General features: G+C 40.8%; 2 protein-coding genes and 1 pseudogene across 3 annotated transcripts in view; 2 read left to right on the top strand and 1 right to left on the bottom strand.

The window, feature by feature from the left end:
- Nucleotides 1–27,640, top strand: part of LOC311304049 (interferon-induced very large GTPase 1-like) — a 227,048-nt pseudogene that overhangs the window by 182,669 nt on the left and 16,739 nt on the right. The window contains exons 3-7 of the transcript XR_014630273.1: nucleotides 82–157; nucleotides 304–903; nucleotides 11,872–13,037; nucleotides 13,073–17,742; nucleotides 17,845–18,006. The product of XR_014630273.1 is annotated as an interferon-induced very large GTPase 1-like (transcript). The remainder of the gene's footprint in view (nucleotides 1–81; nucleotides 158–303; nucleotides 904–11,871; nucleotides 13,038–13,072; nucleotides 17,743–17,844; nucleotides 18,007–27,640) is intronic.
- Nucleotides 17,802–19,472, top strand: LOC311287101 (interferon-induced very large GTPase 1-like). Its single transcript, XM_084403698.1, has one exon. The coding sequence runs from the start codon at nucleotides 18,076–18,078 to the stop codon at nucleotides 19,102–19,104; it is 1,029 nt and encodes a 342-aa protein (XP_084259824.1). The 5' UTR covers nucleotides 17,802–18,075; the 3' UTR covers nucleotides 19,105–19,472.
- LOC311287179 (galactose-specific lectin nattectin-like) overlaps nucleotides 25,922–27,640 on the bottom strand; it is a 4,894-nt gene continuing 3,175 nt past the window's right edge. Inside the window, exons 4-7 of the mRNA XM_084403845.1 lie at nucleotides 27,330–27,409; nucleotides 26,771–26,905; nucleotides 26,201–26,309; nucleotides 25,922–26,072 (exon numbers count right to left, since the gene is read on the bottom strand). Coding sequence (XP_084259971.1) covers nucleotides 26,014–26,072; nucleotides 26,201–26,309; nucleotides 26,771–26,905; nucleotides 27,330–27,409 — 383 coding nt within the window. The 3' untranslated portion in view covers nucleotides 25,922–26,013. The remainder of the gene's footprint in view (nucleotides 26,073–26,200; nucleotides 26,310–26,770; nucleotides 26,906–27,329; nucleotides 27,410–27,640) is intronic.

Below are 27,640 nucleotides of genomic sequence, written 5' to 3'. Positions count from 1 at the left end.
TAGATATTATTTCTAGATTCAGACTGTATATCTTTATTCTGAAGCATTTAATTAATTAAATCCTGTAATACACAGTAATAGATCCAATAACAATCTGTGTGTGTGTGTGTTTATTTTGCAGTGGAAAGAAGTAGTCCAGAGTTGAATCGCCCCAACTGTATGTTAAGCTGATTTACAGTAACTGCATTATGATATAGTTATATAGATTTGATGAACTGTGTCTATGATCAGTTTTTAATATTTAGCGCTGTAAATGCTAATTTGTGAATTTGTGAATTCTAGCTCTTGTTTTTCTTTGATCAGTTTCAGAGGGACAGAAGCTGAATCTGGTTGTGTGTGGACGTGACGGCACATTAAAATCCTCCATATCAGAGCTGATCCTGCCGTAGACAGACAGAAGATCAGACGAGGAGCTTCATGGGCGTCTGATCAGTCTGGTGGAGCTTCCAGCTCTCGTTCAGCTCTCAGAGGAGGAAGTGATGCGTCAGACTCTCCGCTGTGTGTCTCTCTGTGATCCTGGAGTTCATGTTTTCCTCCTCACAGTTCCTGAAGCTCCACTCAATAATGAAGATAAAGCAGAAATGGATGAGATCCAGAGGATATTCGGCTCCAGAATCAACAAACACATCATGATCCTCATAATGCAGAATTCAGAGCATCAGACAGCAGAGCTCAATGAAGAAACACAGTCGGTCATTGAGAGGTTTGGAGGACGACAACAATATTTTGGTCCCACCTCACAAGTGTCCACATTGATGGAGAATGTTGAGCAGATGGTGGAAGAAAACAGAGGAGAGTTTTTCTCCACAGAAACATTTTTGGAGGCGCAGGTGAAAAAACTGCTGCAATTTGAAGAGATGAAGAAGAAAATCGACTCACTAGAGACACATTTACTGTCACAAGGTAATGACCAGAAAATCAGTCTTAAACTAAACAGCATGAAAAAATGACAAAAAGATAAAAATTATAAAAATGATATTCTAGATGGGACATTTACAACATTGAATTGCTTTGTATTTTAAAATAGTAGAGGTGAAATTCAGAACATTCTAAAAAATGTAAACCATTCTGACTGTACAAAAACAAGGTAAAAGGTCAAGCTTCAGTATTCCAAATGAAAAGTAGATTATTAGAATAATCAAACAACTACAATCCTCTGGAATGGTGTGGCTGGAAAGGCTGCAGGTTTTACTATAATGCTTTGCTTTAATGAAGACCTCTGTATTTAGTTTCCCTTTCAAAAGGGAACTCGCACTGTGTCCCCTAGGGGTCGCTAAGTTTCCCTCTGAGGAAACTTCGCTTGTGTCTGTCCCGCTGAATTGGGACAGCCATCTGTGCACTGTGCATTCAGGACCTGCTGCAGCTGAGGCGGGCAGGAAACTGAAATCGTGGGGTTTACAGATGGATCTCGTCGATGAGCTTGAGAGGGGTTTGAATATCTCTCGCTCGGCGACGGCTGACGAGAGCGAGCTGTGGGATGATGACGTGATCTCTCTCACGTTATCTGATTCAGCAACGAGAGCGTCCCTCACCCCAGGCCAAGCTGTGCAGGATAAGGCTGATGAGGACGACGATGTTTCTGAGCATTCTCAGCCCACCAGCCTCACATATGATGAGTTATTGGACGTTATGTCGCGCGTTGTGGATAGGTTATATCTGCCATGGAAATGCGTAACGTTATGCTCGATGACCGTTTTTTTCTCAGGGCATAATCCACCAGCTCGTACGAGTCTTCCTTTTTTTCCAGATCTTCACAAGGTGCAGAGATCTTGGAAAAAGCCATATTCTGCATGCATCCACCATTCACAGGCAAATGATGCTGATGTGGAGGAGATGCAGGAATATGGTTATGCTTAGATGCCCCCGACTGAAGAGACGTTGGCCAACTATCTCTCGATCGGCGAGGTGTCCGCTTTGAAGACTAGTGCCTGAATGGCAGAGTATATGAGGCAGCAGGTCAGGCTGGGGCGGCTTTGCACACTATGGGCCTTATCTGGCACCCAGTGCAATTGACTTTGTACACCAACGAATGTATCATTCCTATTTTGCACCCGACACACAGCAGACTTTTCCCTCCACAGACACACGTCTGTAAATTGGGGAATGAACTTGCGCTCCCGGGGGCGGTTCAGCGAAAAGAGGAGGCGTGTTCTGGCGCAAACGTTCCCTGGTGCTATTTTGCAGTTCCAGAAAACAATTCCGCCACAGACCAGGAGAAACCTAGTCTAAAGTCAGAGGCACGTTTTCAGTGGCAAATTCAGATGCCTTTTTAAGGGCGCATGCTTGGCCAAGGCAAGGCAAGGCAAGGCAAGGCAAGGCAAGGCAAGGCAAGGCAAGGCAAGGCAAGGCAAGTTTATTTATATAGCACATTTCATACACAATGGCAATTCAAAGTGCTTTACATTGAAGAAATTAAAATAATAAAAAGAAATAAGAATAATTAAAACAGTTTAGAAAAATAAAAAATGAAATACAGTACAAACAGTCGGACGAACATTGGCACAGTGCTCATTCAGTAAATGCATAGTTAAACAGATGTGTTTTGAGTCTGGATTTGAATGTGACTACAGTAGGAGCACATCTGATCTCCTCTGGAAGCTGGTTCCAGCTGCGGCTGGCATAATAGCTAAAAGCAGACTCGCCATGCTTAGAGTGAACCCTTGGTATTTCTAGCTGATATGATCCTAGTGATCTGAGTGATCTGTTGGGTTTATATTCAGTGAGCATATCTGCAATGTATTGAGGTCCTAGGCCATTGAATGATTTATATACCAGTAATAATACTTTAAAATCAATCCTAAATTTAACTGGGAGCCAGTGTAAAGACCTGAGGACTGGTGTGATATGTTCATATTTTCTGGTTCTGCTCAGAATCCTGGCGGCAGCGTTCTGTATGAGCTGTAACTGTCTTATGGTCTTTTTGGGAAGGCCAGTGAGGAGTCCATTACAATAATCCACCCTGCTGGTGATGAAAGCATGCACAAGTTTCTCTAGGTCTTGTCTGGAAACAAAGCATCTAATTCTTGCAATTTTTTTCAGATGATAGTATGCTGTTTTAGTTATTGCTTTGACATGACTGCTGAAACTAAGCTCTGACTCTAGTGTCACACCAAGATTCCTGACTTGATTTTTGGTTGTTTGACCCCTAGAGTGAAGGTATGCGTTCACCTTGAGAACTTCATCTTTGTTTCCAAACGCAATGACTTCAGTTTTGTCTTTGTTTAACTGAAGAAAGTTTTGACACATCCAACTGTTGACTTCATCAATGCATTGGCACAGGGAGTCAATGGGGCTATAATCGTTGGGCGATAGGGCTAAGTAGAGCTGTGTGTCGTCTGCATAGCTGTGGTAAGCAATTTGGTTCTTTCTCATTATTTGGCTCATTGGGAGCATATACAGGTTGAACAGGAGTGGCGCAAGAATTGAGCCTTGAGGGACTCCGCATGTCATGGATGTCCACTCAGACTTATGGTCTCCTATACTCACATAATAACCTCTCCCATCTAAGTATGACCTGAACCATTTTAGGACTATCCCAGAAAGCCCCACCCAGTTTTCCAGCCTGTCCAGAAGTATGTTGTGATCGACAGTGTCAAATGCAGCACTGAGGTCGAGTAGTATCAGCACTGATAATTTGCCTGAATCAGTATTTAAGCGAATATCGTTTATTATCTTTATGAGCGCTGTCTCTGTGCTGTGGTGCGGTCGGAAACCAGATTGAAAATTGTCAAAGTATCCATTCGAGCATAAGAATTTGTTCAGCTGATTGAAGACAACTTTTTCAATGATCTTGCCTATGAAAGGAAGATTTGAGATCGGCCTATAGTTGCTTAATATGGTCTTATCCAGATTGTTCTTTTTCAGGAGGGGCTTGACAACTGCAGTTTTCAGGGAGTTTGGAAAACTCCCAGAGAGAAGTGAAGCATTTACCACTTCTAGAAGATCTGCTTCTAAACTGTTTAACACACTTTTGAAAAATGATGTGGGAAGTGTGTCAAGAGCGCAGGTTGATGTTTTAAGGTGCTGTACGGTTTCTTCCAAAATTTTGCCATCAATTTCTTTGAAATCAGACATAGTAACTACTTTCTCAGGTGGTTTGATCTGTCTGACCCCAGCGCAAGTCAAGGATGTGCTGATCACCTTTCTGATATTATTGATTTTCTCAGAGAAGAAAGAAGCAAACTCACGGCACTTGCTGTCTGAGAGCATTTCACTGGGAATCTGGCTTGGGGGGTTTGTCAGTCTCTCTACAGTAGCAAAAAGAGTGCGTGTGTTGTTTAAATTGCTGTTTATAATATCTGAGAAGAAAGTCTGTCTAGCTTTGCCTAGTTCCATATTGAAAGCATGAAGGCTGTCTTTGTAGATGTTATAATGGACTACAAGTTTTGTCTTCCGCCACATGCGCTCTGCTTTTCTGCATTGTCTTTTCATATTTTGCACTGCTGTTGAGTTTCTCCAAGGTGCCTTTTGTCTGCCACTCTTCTTCCTGACTTTCACAGGAGCAATATCATCAATTACACCTTTAACTTTTGAGTTAAAAGAATCAAGGAGAAAATCAACAGAGTCTGCAGATATGCTTGGTGTTAAAGATATAGCCTTCATAAATAGGACACTAGTGTTCTCATTTAAGCATCTCTTCTTGACAGACACAGATCTAGCTTCAGTGGCAGGAGAGATCAATATATTAAAGAAAATACAGAAATTATCAGACAGTGCTACATCCTTAATAACAATCGATGAAATGTTTAGACCCTTACTGATAAGTAAATCTAAAGTGTGTCCACGATTGTGTGTGGGTCCATGTACATGCTGAGTCAGATCAAAAGTTTTTAAAACAGTTTTGATTTCTTTTGCCATATTGTTTTCTGCATTATCTATATGGATGTTAAAATCTCCAGCAATGGCAAAACAGTCAAACTCTGAGGTAATTGTTGATAACAGTTCTGTAAAGTCCTCAGCAAAGGCTGGAGAGTATTTTGGAGGCCTGTAAATAATGAAAAGTAAAATGCGTGGAGCACCTTTTAACACAATACCCAGATATTCGAAAGACAAGTAATTCCCAAATGATATTTGCTTACATTGATAGATATCTTTAAAAAGAGCAGCTAGACCCCCACCTCTCTTAACAGCTCTGCAGACACTCATAAAAGTAAAGTTAGGAGGGGCTGCTTCATTGAGGATTGTTGCACTGAAGCTGTCTTCTAGCCAGGTTTCATTTAGAAGCATAAAATCCAGGTTGTTTGTGGTTATTAAGTCGTTGACTAGAAGTGATTTATTTTTAAGTGAGCGAATGTTTAAAAGAGCTAACTTAACAGACTTACTTTTCCCCACAGCAATATTAGTTTGACGTGTAATAGGCACCAGATTAGTTGGGTTTGCTGTACGGCTATTGAAGGCCTTAGACTTTCTATCTTGTAATAGAACAGCAATAGAGAAAGATACAGGCACACTGGGTTCCCGCTTGTTTTGTAAACATTTGAGAAAGTTACTGTTATCAAAACGGGGACCCGACACATATCACTGAGAGCTGGTATCAGTTGTTTTTGGTTCACCTCGAGCAGATGGAGGAGGTTGTGGGCCCTGGCGTTGTGGCAGAGGCCGAAGAGCTCTCACAGGAGGAGGGGGAGGGCGAGCTGGGCCCGCAGGCTTTGGTGGTAGTGGTGCCTGTCTTTTTTTAGTTGGTATCTGGGGGCTTGCAGCAAAAGAGTGGGATAGTCTGGTTCCAGCATGTACCAGTTCTTCCATTTTCTGTGAGAAGCACAGTAGTGGCGTTGCAGGGGAGAGGGAGAACGTGTCTGGTGAAAGGGGCTGTTGCTCTGGTGTTATAGGAGGCTGTAATATGCTGTCCTGGCTTCCCTGGCTGTTTTCCAGGAAGTCGTCCTTGGGTGCTGAATCTTCAAGCAGTTCTGATATGTCTGTCTGTGGTGAGCTCTGTGGGCAGGGCTCAGCTGAGATTGTGTCCGTGAGCATAGGTTGTTGTGGCGGAGTGGTGTTATCATGTCCATTTTGCTGCTGAAGTGAAGTCCCGTGGTCATTCATACTGTGTCCAGGTGTGTGTGTGCCGTTCAGATTGAGTGGATTGGCACAAACCGCAGAAGGATGATTTAGGGAGAAGTAGATATTGTCCTTTAACACTCTTGAACCAAGTTTGTTTGGGTGATGGCCATCCCGATGAAACAGTTGTCGTTGACTCCAGAAAATATTGAAATTGTCAATGAAGTTCACTGCTTTTATATTGCAGGTTTTTTGCAGCCATGTATTTAGCCCAAGCAACCGTGAAAACCTGTTTGTTCCTCTTGCTGGTAGTGGTCCACTGATGAATGTTTGAACTTTCAGTCTTTTAAGTGTTTCAAAAAGTTTATTGAAATCCTTCTTAAGGAGTTCTGACTGCTCTTTATGAATATCATTCTTCCCCACATGTATGATGAGTCGATTAGCAGTCTTATGTTTCATCAGAATGTTCTGAAGTTCCCTGTTTATATCAGTTGTTGTTGCTTGTGGAAGGCAGCACGTAGTTGTATCCCTGTTGCTAATGTTTCTGATTATGGAGTCCCCCACTATCAGAGTCCTGGGCCCGGCTGCGCTCTGAGCTGAGTGCCGCTGTCTGCTCGACCTTGAGCGCCAGTTAGCATCAGTGTTAGCTACTGGCCTATTCAGTCTGTGTTCGATCACATTCATCACATTTGTGGATTCCTCATTTACATTCATTAGTACTTCAAATCTGTTCTCAAGATGTATAGGCAGTGGTAGCAGACCAGTGTTTGCAATCCTTGTCAGAGCTGTATCTGGGGTAGAGGATGCTACTGCGGTAATATGTGATGCTCGTGACAATCTGATGTCTCGAGTGCCTTTGGGTTTAGCTCCCTGTTTGTGCCATCGATTAGTAAGTCGATCGGCTTGTTTCTCTACCTGTCGAGGAGTACTAGTTTCATGGGACTCACCGGTATGCTGAGGGTGTCCATGACGAAGCTCTGTTGTGTGCTCCGTCTGGTTTGGTGGTCCAAACCAGTAACTTTGTTTCTAGAACTGCAATCCTTTGTAAAAGTCTGTGGCAGTTGGTGCAGCAAGTAGATTCCAGAAGAGGCATTTTCTCTTATCCTTGTAGGCAGTTGTGTTTTCCTTTCCCGGAATGTAAGCTGGTCGGGTAAAAGAATTCTCAGTTTTTGTAGTAATCCAAACTTTGTCGTATGAGCACTGTGCTGATTTGCTGAAGTTAAAATTAGGTGATAAAAGGAAATAAAATAAAGGAAATAAAATATAGAAAAAATAGGAGATAAAATGTAAAAGCGATAGAGCAAAACGTGGAGCAGTAAGCAAGAGCGTCCGAACAGTAGCTGAGCAGGAAGTGAATAATGTATAAGGAGGCTCACAGGCCATAATGTAGCGTGTGCACAACGCACATGCACTTTGCTTCTCTCATCTACACACAGATGCAGCAGTTCCCATTTTTGCAAACCATACATAATTACAAGGAAAAATATTCCACATGAGGGAAATCATTGTGGTGTCCATGAAGATGTGAAAATGAATCTAGCTTACACATTTACCCAAATTATTATACGCCTGTTTAACCGAAGCTAATTTGGGTGGGTTTCTCCCATCCCCATACAATATCACTTCTCTGTGTTTTACGGCCCTGACGAGAACGTCTGTCTCCTCGGCTGTGAACCGCTCCTGGCATGCAATCTGTAATCCGCCATGGAACAAGCGCACCTGCTCTTAAAGGGAATGTGAGATGATGCTCTGATTGGTTTATTTCACGTTACGCACGTAACTTACATCTGCTTCCTTCCCCCCTCCCCCTTTCCATCCCCTGACTGAGGTTTGGAATTGATGCCTGTTACAACTGGCCCTGTGTTTTAGCAGAGCATTAATCATCTGCCCTACTGACGGTTCGGCACAGAGGCTGGTTAGAACATGACTTCATACTCTGTTTGAGGCCTCCGCTCACCTGATCTCCGCCTAACAGTGTTATGAGTCGAAGGCTCTCTGTGAGCCTCCTTGGGGCTGTCTTAGTGTGAATGTGGGTAAGCCTCCCATCAATTTAAGAGGTTTCCATTCTTAGAGCTCGGAAGCAGCAGTATTGAGTAGCAGACCCTGGAACTGGAGCTTCGCTCTATTCTTTGAGCTCTCCACTCCCCTGAGCTTCACCTACAACTGCGAGCTCAGCCAGGGATTTAGTTGTAGGTCCCTGTGAGCCTCCTTAGTTTCTGCACTCGTCCAGAGCTTCATAGGGCCTCCTCTTGCTTTAGAGAGTTGCTTTTTAGAGGCCTCCGCTCCTCAGAGCTCCGCCTTGATGGCGATATCAAGTAGTTAGGCTCTTTATGAGTCTTCTTGGTAGCTGTCCTGGGTGTAGGACGTAGTTAGGCCTCCTCTCACTTCAGAGAGAGTCATTATGCTGAGGCATCCGTCCTCAGAGCCAGGCAGTAGTACAGAGTAGCTAGGCTCTCTCTGAGCCACCCTGGCTACCGCTTTTAGATGGAGTGTGGAGATGGAGTTCTTTTGACTTAGCCAATGAGGCACTCATCCCTTCAGCATGGCAGCGCGGGTATTCCATTCCCTATAGCGATCCTAAGGGGACGCAGTACAAATTCCGTTTCGAAAGAGAATGTCTCAGGTTAGGCATGTAACCATGGTTACCTGAGATTAGGAAACGAGATGCTGCATCCCTTTGCCATGCATCCGGCATTCCTGCACACGTCTCCTTCAGACAAGAAGTGGTTGACGTATTGCACAGGTGCCCTTTTATACTCTCGGTCTCACCTGTAGTGACGTTATGGGCTGCCGCCTGCCAATGTCAAGTTCATTGTTGTGGTTAGATTTCACTCCTAAGGTATTCCTCCATAGCAACCCCAAGGGTACGCAGCATCTCTTTCTCTATTCTCAGGGAACCATGGCTTCACAGATGTCTGCGTGAACATGCATAAGTGTCCAATGAGTTCTGAGGCATGCTGGTCCTAAACCACCATAGTCACGTCACTCACTCCATGCAAGATCGGCTTTTGAAAAGGCATTCATGAAACCATTTTGGACAACATAAAAAAATGAAATATGTTTAAAGGTGGAAAATTAAAAACATTAAAAAATTTTTTTTTTATGTTTTACTTGCTACGTGTTGAGCATTTAATTCAGTTTTTAGAGGCTGATGCTTTGGGGTTGATGAATTCCAATCTGACATGGCTAAGAAGCGCGAGGAACAGAAGATAGCCGATTGTTTAAACGGCTTGTATGCCATCAATCTCGGTGGAATTGTCCTAAATTATGACAACAGGTCATATAAAGGATATAAAGCATATAAAGGATTACTTTCTGGAGGATGGTGGTGATGACTAGATTTGTGAATACAAATGTAGGTTCGGGTAGAGCCTAAACATTCAGTCCTGTCAATCATTATTAAGAGCACTGCAGCAGTCACTTGCACTATTCCAGCGACAATACTTCCACCATCCCTCCTCTTCCCCATCTCCTCCTCTATTTCTCTTCTTCTTTCTCTGTGCAGTGCTGAGGGGTTTAGCTTGGAGCTCAAGCCATGCCTACCCTTTGAGGACAGTAAGCCAAGTTCGTACTGTTTTATTATAAACTAAATAAAGAACTTATTTTAAATATTCTGAATATAATCTTATGATTATTATAATATTAAAACTTCAGAAGTAAAGCACTTGAGTCTGATGTTTCAGTTTCGTGTTTTTTTGCTAAAGGAAATGAGATGATAATTGAATGCTAATTTAGTGAGACTATGAAGTGTTGGATGTGATGTTAAAAGAATTATTAAGCACAAAATAAGCCACAAAATAGATCTCAATGCGTTACTTGCGCTGAAACACCTGAAGTGTGTGCACAGAAAGATGCCTTAGACAGCATGCGATCCTGAATTCAGTTCTCTTTAGCACCGCATTGCGATTGAACGTTGATATATGCACTGAATTACAGCATTTTTAGATATCCGTCTAACCGTGTATTCATGCAGACATAGTCGGTAATGTCTTAAATCTTTCCCCACCATTAACAGAATTACATGATAAGCATTTATCAGGCTTAAAGTGATTTTAAGCAAAAGTGATTTGCTTATCACTTTATAAACTTTTTTTTTATAAAGTGATAAGACAATATGTAACACAGTTCAGATGTTATGGGAAGAAGGAGGCGGGAACCGGCGAACAATCACAAACATTTTAATAAATAAATACAAATACAAAAATGAAAGTATAAGCCAGCAGCCCCTCGCAGACGACTGCTGGCAACACAAAACAGAAACAAAACATCAAATAAAACTCAGGCCTGTTCCTCTCTCGCTCTTCACTGTCGTCGCTCCTCCTTTATGCTTCCGCTCCTCCGTGAGAGATACGAGACCGGTGCGGCGCGCAGGTGTGGCTCATCATTAATCACGCCACTCGTCCTGCTCGCCACATACCCCTATCGACCCTCGCAGGCCGGGGGTATCCACGAGACCACGGGGGTATCCACGAGACCCCCCCCCCCCCCCCCCCCCCAAACATGGCGAGACCAAACATGGCGGCTGCAGTACCTGGGGGTATGGACAGACAAGGCGAGAGAAAAGGAGACGGAAGCATGAGGAGCGACAGAGACGAGAGAGGGGAGAGAGAAAAACAAAACAAATCTTGGTCCGGTTCCCATAACACGCTGCCATCTGGCCCTCCACCAGCTGGCCTTCCACCAGCTGGGCGATCTTCTCCGCGGTGCCTGGCGGTGGTGCTGGATAGCCCTCGGTGGACGGCTCGACACTCCTCCATCGCCTGGTGGACGGTGACGGCTCCTCCGTGTTCGGGCAGTCGGCAGGAGTCCCCCGTTCTCTGCTCCTCCCCGTCATGGCAGATGGCAGCAGGCTTCGGCCCACGGCGAACAACGAACGGCGGCAACTCCTCCGCTCCCTAACGGACGGCAGCTACCCCTCCAGCACCCAAGTGGCCAGCAGCGAGCTCGACCGTCCCCCCGGCAACTTACTCCAGCGCACCGCCTCGACGGAAACTGCCTGCCATGCTCGATGTCACCGCGGATTCCCAACAGTGGCGAAGGATCTTTGACAGTGCGCTCCTCCTTCTTCCCGGGTTTCGGCACCAGTGTAACGCAGTTCAGATGTTATGGGAAGAAGGAGGCGGGAACCTCCTTACAACAATCACAAACATTTTAATAAATAAATACAAATACAAAAATTAAAGTATAAGCCCAAAACACAAAACGGAAACATCAAATAAAACTCAGGCCTGTTCCTCTCTTGCTCTTCACTGTCGTCGCTCCTCCTTTATGCTTCTGCTTCTCTGTGAGAGATACGAGACCGGTGCGGCGCGGCCCACGGCCCTCTGCCTCGTCCTGCTCGCCACACAATACAACACCAAATAAGACAGACAGTTTACCAGAGAACGCTTGCTGAAGAACAGAAGCTGACGCTGTTATGTTCCGGCGTCCTTTTATAGCTTCTGCATCACCGTCACATGCGACGTCACGAGTAGTTCTATACATAACTAGTTCTATACAGACTTCAGATACATCACCCTGAAGGCGTTCCCAAATGTGTCGATTCTTGACGCAGCGCGAGTTCCCTCGAAAGGCAACTCAATTTTGAGTGGTGTGTGGATTCTAGCTTAAATCCATCTGATTGGCCATTGCGTTCTAGAAATAAACAGATATGCCTGTTCAACAGATCAACAAATATGCTTCACATTTGTCTGACAGATAACAATTGTCACACAAATGGCTGAAAGCACACAAATGGTGTGTCTCTTAACTGCTATACGACGAGGGGTCTATAATATACAAATTTTACAGTAAGCTTCATGGTGGGGGTAACAATATTACTCTAAACTATAGTACATACTGTACACTTACTGGCATTAAACATTTCCTCTTTTACAGGTTCAACAGAGAGTGAAGATGATCTAAGGATTGTGCTGCTGGGAAAAACGGGAGTTGGGAAGAGTGCAACTGGAAACACCATCTTAGGAAGAGGAGCGTTTACAGCAGAAACATCTCAAGAGTCCGTGACTAAAGAGAGTAAAAAACAATCATCTGAAATCAACGGCCGACACGTTACTGTGATCGACACTCCAGGACTGTTTGATACTGAACTTACTACTGAGGAGATCCAGAGAGAAATCAGCAACTGCATCTCCATGATCCTGCCTGGACCACATGTGTTCATCATTGTGCTCAATTTAGGACAACGATTCACTCAAGAAGAAGCCACAACAGTGAAGATCATCCAAGAGACGTTTGGTGAGAAATCGTTAATGTTCACCATGGTGCTCTTCACCAGAGGTGATTATCTGAAGGACAAAACTATAGATCAGTGTTTGGGGAAACCAGGATCTGCTCTGATGAAGCTGATTGAAGCGTGTGGAAACAGATATCATGTGTTGAATAATAATCAGCCTGGAGACCGAACACAGGTGTCTGATCTACTGGAGAAGATAGACAACATGGTGAAAGCAAACGGAGGGAGTTTCTACTCATGTAAGGTGTTCAGACAGATGGAAAGAGAAAGACAAGAACAACAGATGAAGATCCTGATGGACAGAGTCAGAGAAAGAGAAGAACTGATGAAAAAACTAGAAGAAGAGACGATAAGAGAACGAGAGACATTTAAAAATAAAATAGAGCAACTTATGAAAGAAAAAGAAAAACTGCTCATGAAAATAGACAGACTGATGAACAGAATAGAGAATGAGAGGAATAATAGAGAAGAGGAATATATAAAAAGAGAAGAACGATATAAAACATTAATGAAAGAGAAAGAATATTTTCAGTCTAATCATGAAGCAGAAGAAAACAAGATGAAGATCCTGATGGAGAGAGTGGAGCAAATGAGCAGAGAAAGAGAAGAACTGATGAAACATAAAGTAGAGAAAGAGAGAATGAAGATGATAATGGAGAAAGAAAGACTGAATCAAGAGAAAGAGAGAAAGAGAAGCGAAGAAGAATTGAAAGAGAGAGAAGACCGATATAAAAGAGAAATGAAGGAACAGGAGGTGCAGATGCGAGATGAAATGAAGAAAGAACAAGAGATGTTTAAAGATGAAATGAAGAAAGAAAAGAGATCTTTAAAGATGAAATGAAGGAAATGAGGCAAGACAAAGAGACTGTGAAAAAAGAAAAAGACAATCTTCAGATCAAATACCACAAAGAAATAGACAGACTGATGAACACAATAGAGAGTGAAAGACAAAATAATGATAAAGAAAGAAAGAGAAGAGAAGAAGAATTTAATGAGAGAGAAGAACGATTTAAAAGAGAAATGAAAGAGAGAGAGGAGCTCGAGAGAAAGATACGAGACAAGATGAGACGAGAACGAGAGACATTTAAACATGAAATAGAGGAAATTAAGCAAGAAAAAGAAAAACTTCAGATCACATACAACACAGAAATAGACAGTCTGATGAACAGAATACAGAATGAACGACAGAATCATGAAAAAGAGAGAACGAGAAGAGACGACGAATATACAGAAAGAGAAGAACGATATAAAATCCAGATGAGAAGAGAACGAGAGGAATGGGACCAGCAGAAACTGGAGGAAAAGACGAGAAGAGAAGAAGATGAGAAAAGAAGAGAGAAAGAAAAACAGATTTGTGATGAACAGATGCAGAGACTGAAGAGTGAAATGGAGGGAATAATCAGAGAGAAAGAGAGAATGAAGATGATGATGGAGGAAGAACGACAGAATCATGACAAAGACAGAGAGATAAGAGAAGAAGATGAGAAAAGAAGAGAGAGAGAAAAACAGATTTGTGATGAACAGATGCAGAGACTGAAGAGTGAAATGGAGGGAATAATCAGAGAGAAAGAGAGAATGAAGATGAGGATGGAGGAAGAACGACAGAATCATGACAAAGAGAGAGAGATAAGAGAAGAAGATGAGAAAAGAAGAGAGAGAGAAAAACAGATTTGTGATGAACAGATTCAGAGACTGAAGACTGAAATGGAGGGAATAATCAGAGAGAAAGAGAGAATGAAGATGATGATGGAGGAAGAACGACAGAATCATGACAAAGAGAGAGAGATAAGAAAAGAAGATGAGAAAAGAAGAGAGAGAGAAAAACTGATTTGTGATGAACAGATACAGAGACTGAAGAGTGAAATGGAGGGAATAATCAGAGAGAAAGAGAGAATGAAGATGATGATGGAGGAAGAACGACAGAATCATGACAAAGACAGAGAGATAAGAGAAGAAGATGAGAAAAGAAGAGAGAGAGAAAAACAGATTTGTGATGAACAGATACAGAGACTGAAGAGTGAAATGGAGGGAATAATCAGAGAGAAAGAGAGAATGAAGATGATGATGGAGGAAGAACGACATAATCATGACAAAGAGAGAGAGATAAGAGAAGAAGATGAGAAAAGAAGAGAGAGAGAAAAACAGATTTGTGATGAACAGATTCAGAGACTGAAGAGTGAAATGGAGGGAATAATCAGAGAGAAAGAGAGAATAGAAAGAGAGAGACAAGGACAACTAGAGGATTTAGAGAAGAGACTGAAAGAAGAAATAAACATAAGAGAAGATCAACAGAACTTTGAAGAACAACTGAAGAGAATTGGAAGACAAACAATCAAGCATCTATTTCACAGACTCCATCTTCACAATAAACTGAGAGCTGCAGATGTTCTTCAGATAACCAAACATTCATTACTGTCACATGAGTCTTGTGCTGAAGAGGAGCTGATTCAGACTTTCATTCAAAAACTACTGATGATGAACTACAGAGCAAGATACATTAAAACTACTGAGACTAATGAACAGGATCACACACAACAAAGAGACAGTGATTCTTGTGAAGATGAGGGTGATATGTTTGATGTTTTTAAGGAGAAACCTTTATCAAAAACAAGTCTGTCTGAGGGAATTCATCCGATGGATGTTCAGATGGCCGTATTTCACTGTGCTGATGGTTTCCTGAAGCAGCTGATGGTCACTAAACTGTCCCAGTGTCAGTACGCTCTGCCTCTGCTTGTTCCTGATCCATTCACACAACAGATTGAGTTTCCTCTCTGGACATTCAGACAAATCAAAAAGAGCTGGAAGATGAGAAACACCAACCATGAAATCATCAGTCAAACCCAGACGATCTACAAGGCAGAAACTCCAATGGTGTTTTTCTTCAGGTTTGGCTCTGTGTCTTCATCCAAGTCTGGGCTGATGAACAGTCTGATCAATGAGAAACACAACACGTTCTTCCACAGGAACCGCCCAGGCAGCAGCAGATCCAGAGTCCTGATGGATGGAGTGGTGGAGATCGCCTGGTTCTGCCCCTCTGGGAGAAACACGGATAAATTCACTGACTGTGTTGCGTTCTGTAATCTACACGGTGATGCAGGAGACCATGAGAAACAGCTGCAGATCCTCTCTGAAATGGCTTCAGTCAATGTTGTTCTTCTGCCAAAACTGGACAGGAATGACAGAAGTGCAACAATAATCCAAAACCTGTACAGTGAGAGAAAGCCACTCATTTGTCTATTTACTGAGAATGAATCTGCTGTAATTCAGATGAAGAAAGGGAAATTCAAGATTGGTCTGAAAGACAGAAATCAGTCAGAAGTATCTGAAGAACTCAGAAGAGCGATAAATTATTGTCTTTCAGCATCATCTTCCACTTTCAGACTTGAAGATGTGTCTAAACACTCAGACATCAGAGTAGATGAGGAAGATGATGAAGACTGCAGGAGAGGAAGAGAAGCAGCACAGCAGATGATGAGTTTACTGGAGAAGAAAGATCTGACACAAATCAAAGAATCATTTCTGCCTCATCAGGGGAAACTGTGGCATCAGTGGAGTCAGAAGAACAAAGAACTACATCGACCTCAAGGAGAAAATATAGAAACGGTAACAAGTGCGAAAAAAACAGAGATGAAGAAAATCCGTGAAAAACAGCATGAATGTGACAGTGGCAAATTTATGATGCAATTCATTAAAGAAATGAACTCAAATGCTAAACATGAGAAGATGTTTTTTCTCCAATGGCTCAGAATCCTCCTGGATGAACACACATCAGCTGACCTTTCTGCTCTACTCAACAAGTATGATGAAACATGGTCAGAAGTCTTAGAACTGAAATACAGAAATACATCTGAACAACATAAAGCTAAACAAACAAAACTTGAGAGAATATCTGAGGATCTTCAAGCTGCAGCCTTTGGTTTGGAGGACATCATAAGGGAGGTCGGTCAGATATATGAATCATGTTCATCTGTGAAGAAGCAAAAGAAAGACCTGCAGGTTCACTTCTCTTCTCTCCCGAGTCTCGCAGCAGAGATGATGATCTCTGGATTTCCACTGGAGCTGATGGATGGAGATGCTGCTCATGTTCCTGTGATCTGGATCTCTGCTGTTCTAGATCAACTCATCCAGAAACTGGGACACCAGACCAGAGTCTTTGTGCTGTCAGTTTTAGGGATTCAGAGCTCTGGGAAATCCACCATGCTGAACGCCATGTTTGGGCTCCAGTTTGCCGTCGGTGCTGGCAGGACCACCAGAGGAGCTCTCATGCAGCTGGTCCGAGTCTCAGACGAGATGAAACCACAGATGAACTTTGACTATATTCTGGTCGTTGATACTGAGGGTCTTCGTGCTCTAGAACTGGCTGGAATATCAACAAGACATCATGATAATGAATTGGCCACATTTTTTGTTGGTCTTGGAAATCTGACATTGATCAACAACTTTGGAGAAAACCCATCTGAGATGCAGGACGTTCTTCAGATTGTTGTTCAGGCCTTCATGAGGATGAAGAAGGTCAGACTGAATCCCAGCTGTGTGTTTGTGCATCAGAACGTTTCAGACATCACAGCTGGAGAGAAAAACATGGAGGGAAGGAGACGACTGCAGGAGACACTGGATGAGATGACAAAACTCGCTGCTAAAGAGGAAGACTCTGATGCAGAATGTTTCAGTGATGTCATTGGATGTGATGTTCAGAATGATGTGATGTATGTTGCTCAGCTCTGGGAGGGAAGCCCACCAATGGCACCACCAAACCCAATCTACTGTAGGAATATACAAGAACTAAAGAAGACTTTCATGTCTCATGCCTCAAACTCACATGGAATGAGGCTGATAGATCTAAAAGATTGTGTTAAAGATCTCTGGGAGGCTTTACTGAATGAACGATTCGTCTTTAGCTTCAGAAATTCTCTGGAGATCTCAGCCTACAGGAGACTGGAGACCGAATACAGCAAGTGGACCTGGAGTCTTCGCAGTGCCATGATGGAAACTGAGAACAAACTACACAACAAAATAGAACATGGAGCAATTCATGAGGTTGAGGAAACTGATCTTCAAAGAGAACTGAAGAAGATGAGTGAAGAAGTGGAGAAATCAATGGCAGAATTCTTTGAGAAAGACAAAGGTAAAGAAATAATGATTCAGTGGAAAACATCATTTGAAATCAAAATCAAAGAGCTTCAGGAAAACATTGTGAGAGAAACAAAGAGGAGATTAAAAGAAGATTCTTCAGCAGCGAGACCTGAAGAAAAAGACTGATGCTCATCATTAAAACACTTTCTATGAAAAGAGCAAATAACTTGCCTTGAAACTCAAAGATAAAGCAAATGATAAAAAAATAAATAAAAATACAAAAAAAACACTGAAGAAAGAGTTTGATTTGTTTTGGGAACAGAGTGTGAAGATAGTCAGAGACACTCCTGCAATCAAAGACATTGACATAATGAGAGATGTAAAACTCCTTCTCAGTGACATCGGTTTTCTCTTTGCCGTGTTATTCAGATTATGTGAAGGTAAAGAAATCTGTTAGAGCTTTCAGAAATGTCTACAGATCAGCTAAAGTGATGTTAGGTTATGCTTTATCTACAGAGGATAAAGTCTTTATCTACAAACAGATAAAGAGATTCAGTCATTTAACATTTCAAAGATGGGCTACAACATCAGCTGCATTCAACAGCTCATAGATTACATCAAGATAAGAGTGACAGAACATCAGGACGGATCAGTGAATTATGTGTTCAAGAATGAATTCTTCATGGATTTGGTTTATTCCATCTGTAAGAGATCAAAGAAGATGATCACTGATCAACACAGAAAGTTTAGAGAAGCCAATGATCCTGTAATATATGTTGAGAATCATCTGTCAGAAACTGAAAGAGCCCGTTGAGCAGAACGTCTACAAGGAGACTGCCAGAGATCTGACTGATGAAATGAGATCAAACTGTGAATCGCTGAATGGAAACAGATCAAATCTGGAGAAACACATCCTGAAGACACTGGCAGAAGAGGAGGATTTTAACAAATACATGAACTACATTCATAAACCCAGAGATCACTTCAAGAGTTTCATCAGAGATAAAGTCAGCCATTACATCACTGATAATTTCAGTGTCAGTGTTTTACCCAAGATGAAGGAGAACATTAAACTCCTGCAGCAGAAGATCATGAAAGCAGCACATAAATCTACTGAACATGTTGAAGAGAACAAAGGAGATGTTGGTCTGTGGTTGAAGAGTTTCACACAGAAGCTCTCAGATGAGCTGATCTTCTCTGAAAAAGACCTCAGTGGAGTCAAACATGATGATGTTGATGATTTCAACTTCCTAGAAGATGTGATAAGACATGAACTTCCTGCTATAATATCTGACATCAGCAGTAGATTCAACAGAGAGACATTTCCAGTAAAGCTGGACAGTAAAGACAGGCCAGATGAGCTTCTGATTGATCACTTCTGTCAGTGCTGTTGGGTTCAGTGTCCGTTCTGTAAAGCCATCTGCACCAACACCATAGAAGACCATGATGGAGATCACAGTGCTCCTTTCCACAGAGTGTGGGGAATTAATGGAACATATTACAGCTCAACACAGAATCTCTGTCCTAATATTTGCACAAATTTAGTAGCAAGTCATCAGGATTTTAATACACCACATGGAAGGTTTAAATATAGAGACTACAGAAGAGCAGGAGGAGATTATGCAGACTGGAGCATCAGCCCTGATCTCTCTGAACTGAACTACTGGAAGTGGTTTGTGTGCAGATTCCAGAAAGATCTGGAAAAACACTACAGTAAAACATTTGAGGGGAGTGGTGAGATTCCACATGAATGGAGAAAATACTCAAAACATGAAGCTATTGAGAGTTTACAATACATATAATGGAACAGATAAAGAATGAGACTCTTATGTCTCCTCTCAGATTCAGATCACAGATATCATCATAAAATATACCAGAAAAGACTTAAAGACAAGATCCAGTTCCTCATACATGATTTTAACTACAACACAACATATTTCTGAACATATGCCTAAATGATAAAAGCTCAAAATGCTTGATGAATATTAGAGTTTATTACTAATCAAAACAGCTTAATCTCCATCATGAACTGAAAAAGATCTGTGATACGAATATTAATGATAGATGATGAATGATTTATGATTGAAGGGCATATATGAATGTGTTTGCTAAAGCTCAGTGCTGATGATCAAACGGTTGGAGGAAAGTGTGAGGAATAAACGGCAAATTAAACATCTCAGAGCCGTCGATCTGATTTATATCAAAATTACTACTTCACTCAATAATGTCCACATCTCTGAGGACACATCATGAATTTACTGACCTTGTCCAGTGTCCTTTTACACTTGTTTAATACAGACCTCGTATTATGAAAAATTTAGTTTTGACTTGAAATTAATTGAAATGATAAAACTGAAATGATCCATAGCAGATTTTTTAATTCGCTGACAGTATTTCAGTCTTTACTCAAATTCATTACTTAGACATTACTAAAATATTTTTCATGAAAATAATGTTTATTACACAATACTGTGATCAAAATCTCCAATGCTGCCCCCAAACTCTCACTGATGACCTTTGATCTTCCACTTCTGCCCAGTGTGTGTCTGAACAACAAAACCACTGGGCAATTACAGTTCATGTTTGTATCATTCTCTGTTCAGTGACTAATTTCATACTGATTGTCCATATGAACGAGTTATAGAAACTTAAGCGCACATCAGCTCTAGCTTTGGGTTCTCCAGCTGACCAGAGGATGAGGAAGAGCTGATTCTGATGTAACTGCAACACAAAGCATTTTAATGACACCCTTACAGTGGAAATGAAGCAGTCAAGTTAGCATTATTCATTTTTATTTTATTTTACCTTTATTTAACCAGGTTAATCGGTTGAGAAAAGGTTCTCATTTGCAACCGCGACCTGGCCAAGATAAGGCGCAGGGTACAAGGCGACATAAAATTACACATGACATACCAACATTCAAATACACAGTCATAAATATAGAAGACAATCGAATTCATTTAAAAAGTACTGGATATTGTATAAAAATAAAAATTGAAAAACTTGATAGTTTAAAAAATATGGAATGTCAGTGCAAGAGAAATGGCAGTAGGATAATAATATAGTCTAACATGGATAAATTGATAATGTGCAAATAGATGCAATAACAGCCATTTAGTTGAATATGTGCAAAAATACATAAGACTTTGTTCGCAAAGAGCATCAACATGTACAGTGGTCCGTCAGTAAATTTAAGAGTAAAACTTTAAAAGTAGTGATCGAAACAATAGATTCTAATTTAAGAGACTTTTGTAAAGTGTTCCAGTCATTAGCAGCAGAAAATTTAAAAGAAGTGGGCCAAAGAAGAGCGGCCAAAAGAGGTGCGGGCTTTTGCAGGGTCTAGAGCAGTGGTTCTCAACTCCAGTCCTCGGGACCCACTGCTCTGCACATTTTGTATGTCTCCCTTATTTAACACACCTGAATCAGATCATCAGCTCATTAGGAGAGACTCCATGAACTGAACTGAGTGTGTCAGATAAGAGAGACATACAAAATGTGCAGAGCAGCGGGTCCTGAGGACTGGAGTTGAGAACCACTGGTCTAGAGAGATATATTTACTCGAACGAAGATTAAGTACAGGCACTGATATGGTTATTAAAGTACTTAGGTAAGACGGTGTCTTGCCTAGTATGGACTTGTAAATAAACTGATACCAGTGATTTAGGCGCCGGTTGTGTAACGAAGGCCATCCAACTAGTGAGTAAAGAGTGCAGTGGTGGGTGTTGTATGGGGCTTTAGTAATAAAGCGAATAGCACTGTGGTAAACAACGTCCAATTTCTTAAGTAAAGAATTAGGAGCAGTTCTGTAGACGACATCACTAAAATCAAGCATTGGGATGATGGTCATTTTCACAAGGGCCTGTTTTGCAGGAAGAGTAAATGAAGCTTTGTTTCGAAATAGAAACCCGATCCTGGACTTGATCTTTGACTGGAGATGGTTTATGTGGTTTTGAAAGGAAAGCGAGGGATCTAGCCAGATCCTTAGGTATTTGTATTTCTCCACATATTCCAGCTTAGACCCATTCAGGGTGGTGATGTTTATTGGGCACGAAGATACAGAATGTGTCCGATTAAAAATCATGCATTTTGTTTTACTAGAGTTTAGAGACAATTGAAGATCACAGAAGGCTAGTTGAATGTCTTCAAAACTCTTTTGAAGTTTTTCTAAAACATTTTCCAATGTTGAGCCTGAAGTGTACAGAACGGTGTCGTCTGCGTAGAGATGAAAAGAGTTGCCCGCAGCACAAGCGACATCATTAATGTAAACAGAGAATAACAACGGGCCAAGAATCGAGCCTTGGGGCACCCCCATAGATACAGCCAGAGGCTCAGACAGCAGGCCCTCAGACTTAACACACTGAAATCTATCAATGAAATAATTAGAAAACCAGGAAAGGCACTTGTTTGAGAGACCCAAGGCCTTAAGTTTTCCAATAAGAATACTGTGGTTGACAGAATCAAAAGCTTTGGCCAAGTCAATAAAAACAGCAGCACAATGTTGTTTTTGATCGAGAGCTGTTATAACATCATTTAGGACCTTTAGTGTTGCTGAAGTGCACCCATGACCAGCTCTGAAGCCAGTATTCAGTAAATGGATTTGCACTGCCGCATCTTCTCCTCCTTCGGCGTCTCATCATCACCTCTCCAGTTCCAGCTCTGGTTTCCAGTAGATGTTTCGTCTCCAGCTGCTGCTGTTACTGTGTCTCCACACATAAGAACAAATCTGATAACTGTGGAGACATGGCTGTGGTCTTCCTGAAAACTCTCTCTGTTATTGAGTTGCTTTAGGTATTTACAGAGATATCCTCAGTCAAGTTTTCCCAGAGCACAGGGAGGAACTAGACCTTTATCTGGCTATGAAAGCAGACTTTAGCCACTGATATGAACACCACAGATCATTTTCAGCTAAATCTGCTTCATTCATCTCTGTATTCAACACATAGACTGTAAAAAAAGATGGACGACGCCCCTTCGCTCTCTTCCATTGATGAGAACTGAAGCCGCCAGAGTCCCGATATGGCGCTGACATGTTGGAAATTGAGTCTGCGCAGTAGCGATCTCGGGACCAGACCTGCGCAGTAGTGAGCAGGAAGTAAAGCCGCGAAATCAGCGCTCCGCCCTCACTCTCGCAGAATGCACTCAGGGAGAGTGGATTCTGCACACTTTTTTAAAAATTGATTGCAGTACGACAAGAGACTTGTTAAAATAAAGTAAATACAATCTCCTCAGTCCTCCGAAGATCCCGAAAAAATGTCCGTTGGTGCTTCAGTGACTACTTCGCTCGAGAACCTGTCAATCACAGCTGTCAATCATGACGTTACACCACCACATCACGTAACTAACTAAAAACTAACTTATTTTTTAAACAGACACTTGAACTTACATCAGCGTGATAAAAACGACAGCAAATGAAAGAAACCACCTTTGGAAAAAAGATATTTGAAGTGTAATTTAATTGTTTAGTTGGTCTCACGTCCCGTTGAATAACACGGGGAGGCGGGGCTTATGACCTATACTAGGACCAGTCACCGGGGGGCGATCGAGACGTTTTGGCTTCACTTTTCAGGGCTTGTGTGGCACGCTTGATTCAACACCAGATTAGTCTGTTACTGGCTAAAGCTTCAGCCGCTGTCCATGGTGCTGAATCTGCCGGATCTGCTGTCCATGGTGCTGAATCTGTAGACGCTCCATTAGATATAAGAGGCCTGTCCATCATTTCCTTTAATGGTGTAATCATTTCAACGAAATTGTTTGGACTTATCCTAAATGTAAATTCTCGCATGTTTGTAGGTTTTGCAAGGACCCGCACCTGAAATCGCTCTGCCCTCAACACTGCAAACTTGCGACGAGAGGAAAGCCTCCATTACTCGCCAACACTCTCCAGCTTTCTTTCATCTCACCCAATGTCTATTTTGTTGATCATTTAATCACTGGACTTTCTCAAGGGATTTCGGTCGGTGTCCTTTCTTCTCTGTCTACTGTGTTAAAATTTTATTTTTATTTTTTCTGTGTCATTTTTAACACATGTAGTGTGTGCGCGCTCAGGGACAGCACATGTTGTATAGAATTTAACACACATGTCGTTTCTTAACACATATCTGTGTTTATATAAGGATTACACATTTTGTGTTTCCTGCAACTCAACAAATGTGTTATTCCTCTTACACTGAAGTGTGTTGAAACCTTTTACACACTAATGTGAGTTTTATGAGTGTATGGATGATGTGCATTTATAATTTTTTGCTCTTAGTTATTACAGTCTCTTTTAACTACATCATGTTATCCAGTAGCCTGACGTCGTCATACTCAGATTCTAGTCAGAATGTGAGTCTGATACTGCTCCATAGAGATTTGATTATGGGGTGTGTCTCAACCGAACCAAGAAAAAAAAAACCTCTGCACTCAATTGGATAGACCTACAACCAATCAGAGCAACGGAGTAAATGACGCATGTTCTTCATTCATATTTTCAACCAACAAAATGTCGCAGCTCTCTGTTCCTCTTTTAAAATGAATGCGCTGTGGATATCTTCTATAACAGACGCCATGGCGGAATCTACACATGATGTTTCATAAACAAAGTTCGGGAGGAGCACGTACAAATAATCAATCCAATATCAACTTGTCATCAAACAATACCATGTCTAACGTTACCCTTTCTATCAGCATGAGGAAGCATATTCACTCTGTCAACTTACCTAACACTCCTTGACAGTTTTTCAGCATCCCTCCACCACCCCGAATCCTCACTCTTGTCTTGTTCTCTCACAACCAGGAATACGGGGGAGTATGGCTACCGAGCCCACAGCCCTCTCCTCGGACAGCACGTCATATACGCATTTATTCTATCGACTTATTTGTGTGAAATCTTATATACGCATTTATTCTATCTGACTTATTTGTAAATGTGAACTCGTGAAATCTCAATTCTCCAGCAGCAGTCGTTTTTGTTGTAAACTAATTCAAATCAAGCGCTCTTTGGTGACGTGGATGATTACGTTACCGTTGCTCATCTGTCCATCATCGTATAAAGCCCGCCCTGACAATTTGATTGGTCCGAACAATTTTTGTTCGGGCATAATAGCTCCTCAACGGAGCGAGTCCAGACCGAACTTCCCGACCAAAAAATGTTGTGGGCGGGGTTCGGGCTGGCACCCAGGCTAGTTATCCAGCAGTGCAGAACGATTTCATGGAATCAGCTCATGAATCTCAACAACAGTAAAAAAAATATTAATATACACAGATCAACTCTGAACATCACAAAAAACAAACAAAAAAAAAACTAAAGTCACAACAAAAACAACAGCAAAAAATAAAAGCAAATAGTCAGAATAGTAGGAATATTAAGCTGCATAATTTATGCATGCTGGGAATCATGGATGAGTTTTACACTATGCTGGACCCAGCATGCATTGCGGCATGAAGCTTTTGGTTTGTCATCATTGTTGAGATTCCTGTGCTGATTCTTGATCTCTGTGTGAGTCTGTTTATTACTCACCAGATTTACTTTAGTTCTGTCAGACGTGTACAGAAGTGCTTGTTGAAAATTAACAGATGTTGATGTTTCATTGAATGTTTCATTTGAAGTCACCAGAATCGTGATTAGTGTCAGCTTTATTTGGGCCCTTGACTCTTTAACATTAGTTTTTCTCTGGTTACACTAACTGTTTGTTTATTTTGAAGCAGCAAGAATAGCCATGTGCTATGAAAAATATAATCATATGATAATATTATACAGTATTGTTTATCTCAGCAAGTGTGTAATGTCTGATTGGTGGCTTTTAAAAAGGTTTTTATGATTGTGGTTGTACAGCACGAGATCAGCAATGTTGCCGTTATCTGCACATTAGTTTTTAAAGAGACGTTGCGTACAGGATCTTAAAGTCTACACACTGTAAAAAGAGATGTGTTAAAAACAACAAAGTGTGCTGATGGTATTTTTACCCATGTTGTGTAGCTTTTTAACACAATGTGTGTTAAAATGTAACTTGATAGAATAGCACTGGGTGGTTTCTGTTTATGAAAAATAATAGGTATATTTTGTTTGGTATACAATAAAAACTCTAAAGTAAATAAAACAATGCATATAAATAAATAAATAAATAAATACAATTTATAAAACCTTAAAGATTAACAGGTGTTTTTTGGCAGTTTTCCCAGAATTTACCGATCTTTCATGAGTTAGTCTGTGGATTTGCCATGATCGCCGTCCTTCATGGGTTACAGAAAGTTGATGCATACGGAAAAATGTCATATAGACTACTTGGTTTTGAAGAAAGTGGAGTAAATACTTGGCATTTATTAAAGGTACAGAATAATAACCTGGTAGTGAGACACAAAATATATTAAAGCCACTCTTATTTTGTGAGTGTGACTAACTTTTTCACATTATAATTTTACTTGTTTTATTATTTATTTATTTTTCGGGAATTATTTTTTATTTTTTTATTTTTATTTTTTTAATGTTGGCAGCAATTTTAGGATGCCAAATTACTTCTAACTTGTGTTAGTGTGAAAAGAGAGACTGTGGAGTGATACCCAAATTATAAAATGGTGTTTAACAGGTGTCACTGAGTCATTAACTTATCAACAATCAAACAAACATAATTAACCTTCTTTAAAACACTTTTATTACCTTCATTGAACATTTCTAAAGGAAAGTAAATGAGTTAAAGGTGCTTGTTTCTTTTATTGATTTTTCACATGCTGGTTCAGTTCACACACACAAATGGCATCTTTTTATAACATGGGTAATCATTCCAGTTGCCATCTGTTGCAAGATAGAACAAAATATTTGTTTTAATAATTTGTGTATTATGAAAAAAATAAAATAAAATAAAAAATCATGTTTATTTAGTCTATTTAGATAGTTTATGAGCATTAACAGCAGTTACTTACAGTTATTGTTCATCTCAATGCAGTGCTCTCCATTTTGGTTATCGGGCTGCGTAGGCGACCATATTTGAAAGTTCATTTTGGATCCATCACTCCAGAACCAAACTCCCTCCTGTGAACAGAAGAGAAAAAAGACATTGTGTTTATGTCCATAGCTCACATGGCTTAATTGTATCTTTATTCATCTAAAAGATGATTCCTCATGAACCCTAACCCCGTCTCCACTTTAAAAATGTCAGAAATCTAAACAGAAATGGACAGAAATTATTTCACAGAAAGTGTATCAGTGAATAATATGTGAAGAATATTTAAGACAGGGCTAAGTTGCTCATCAGCCATCTATTTTACATCAAGTTTTAAAATAGTGTCATACTCGAGTATGACATCATCATGGTGAGTGGCGCCCATCTCATGGAAACCAATGCCCTAAACTAACTATTTAGAGGACAAAAAAAAAAAAAAAAAAAAAAAAAAAAAACATCTATCTTTATGCATTTTGAAAAATGTTTTAATGTAAATGTAAATGCCCAGTAGCATAAAAAGCAAGAAAAATAAAATAAAAAATTTGCATACTTGAACAGCATCATTTCCTCCGATCCAGGCACGAGTTGAGGCCTGAGTTGTGGATCTAATCAGGTTCTGTATAAAAGCGTACTCCTCATGGCTGTGCACAGAAGCAAGGTTCCCATCAAAGTCCAAACACAATCTCTGTAGAGGCAGAGACATGAACAAACACCAATATTTATTTTATACAAAATTTCCAAAATCTGTGACATTCAAATGTATTATTGTACACTTGAAGTCCAAAATCTGCCTTTTGAGACGGGACTACTTTTGTAGAAAAGGTTCTGCTTATACTGTATAAATTAGATATAACTAATCTAGTTTTTAAGTGATCCTAACACACTACTCTCATGATAACATGAAATGTGTTGTGTCTGTATTCTCCTAGAGCTCCATTGTAATTTATTAACTGTGAACATATTTTTGTTTTTAAACTGAGGAACAAGTTGAAATTATTTTCCTGCAATAATTAACAGGTGTCACAGACGTTTACAGAGCTTAAGCTGTATTTAACCAAGAATATACTTATATGATTTTTATGTCATATTACAAGCTGAATGTATCATACCTCTGCATCACTCCATGTTTGAAGGTTATTGAAAAACTTGAAGCATCTGCATCCAAAGGCAGTCCATCCTGCCCAACAGGCTGTTAAAGGGAAGTCTTGTGTTATTATTTTTATTTTTTACCATTAATGACCTTTCATGTAACTAAATTAATAACTTTCATTTAAAGGTACAGTATGTAACGTTTGTCCCTTTACCGGTTAAAACACAAAAAGGCATGCAACATTGTTTGGGTCGTGCTTCGGCTTTGCATGACAGTGCAGATGAAGGCGTCGCTTCACAATAGATGCTTTACAGTGAACTCTGTTAGAGA

The sequence above is a fragment of the Rutilus rutilus genome, assembly GCF_951802725.1.
Source record: "Rutilus rutilus genome assembly, chromosome: 1".
Lineage (NCBI taxonomy): Eukaryota > Metazoa > Chordata > Actinopteri > Cypriniformes > Leuciscidae > Rutilus > Rutilus rutilus.
The sequence above is the reverse complement of the archived record's forward strand: the minus strand, read 5'-3'. Positions and strand labels throughout refer to the sequence as shown.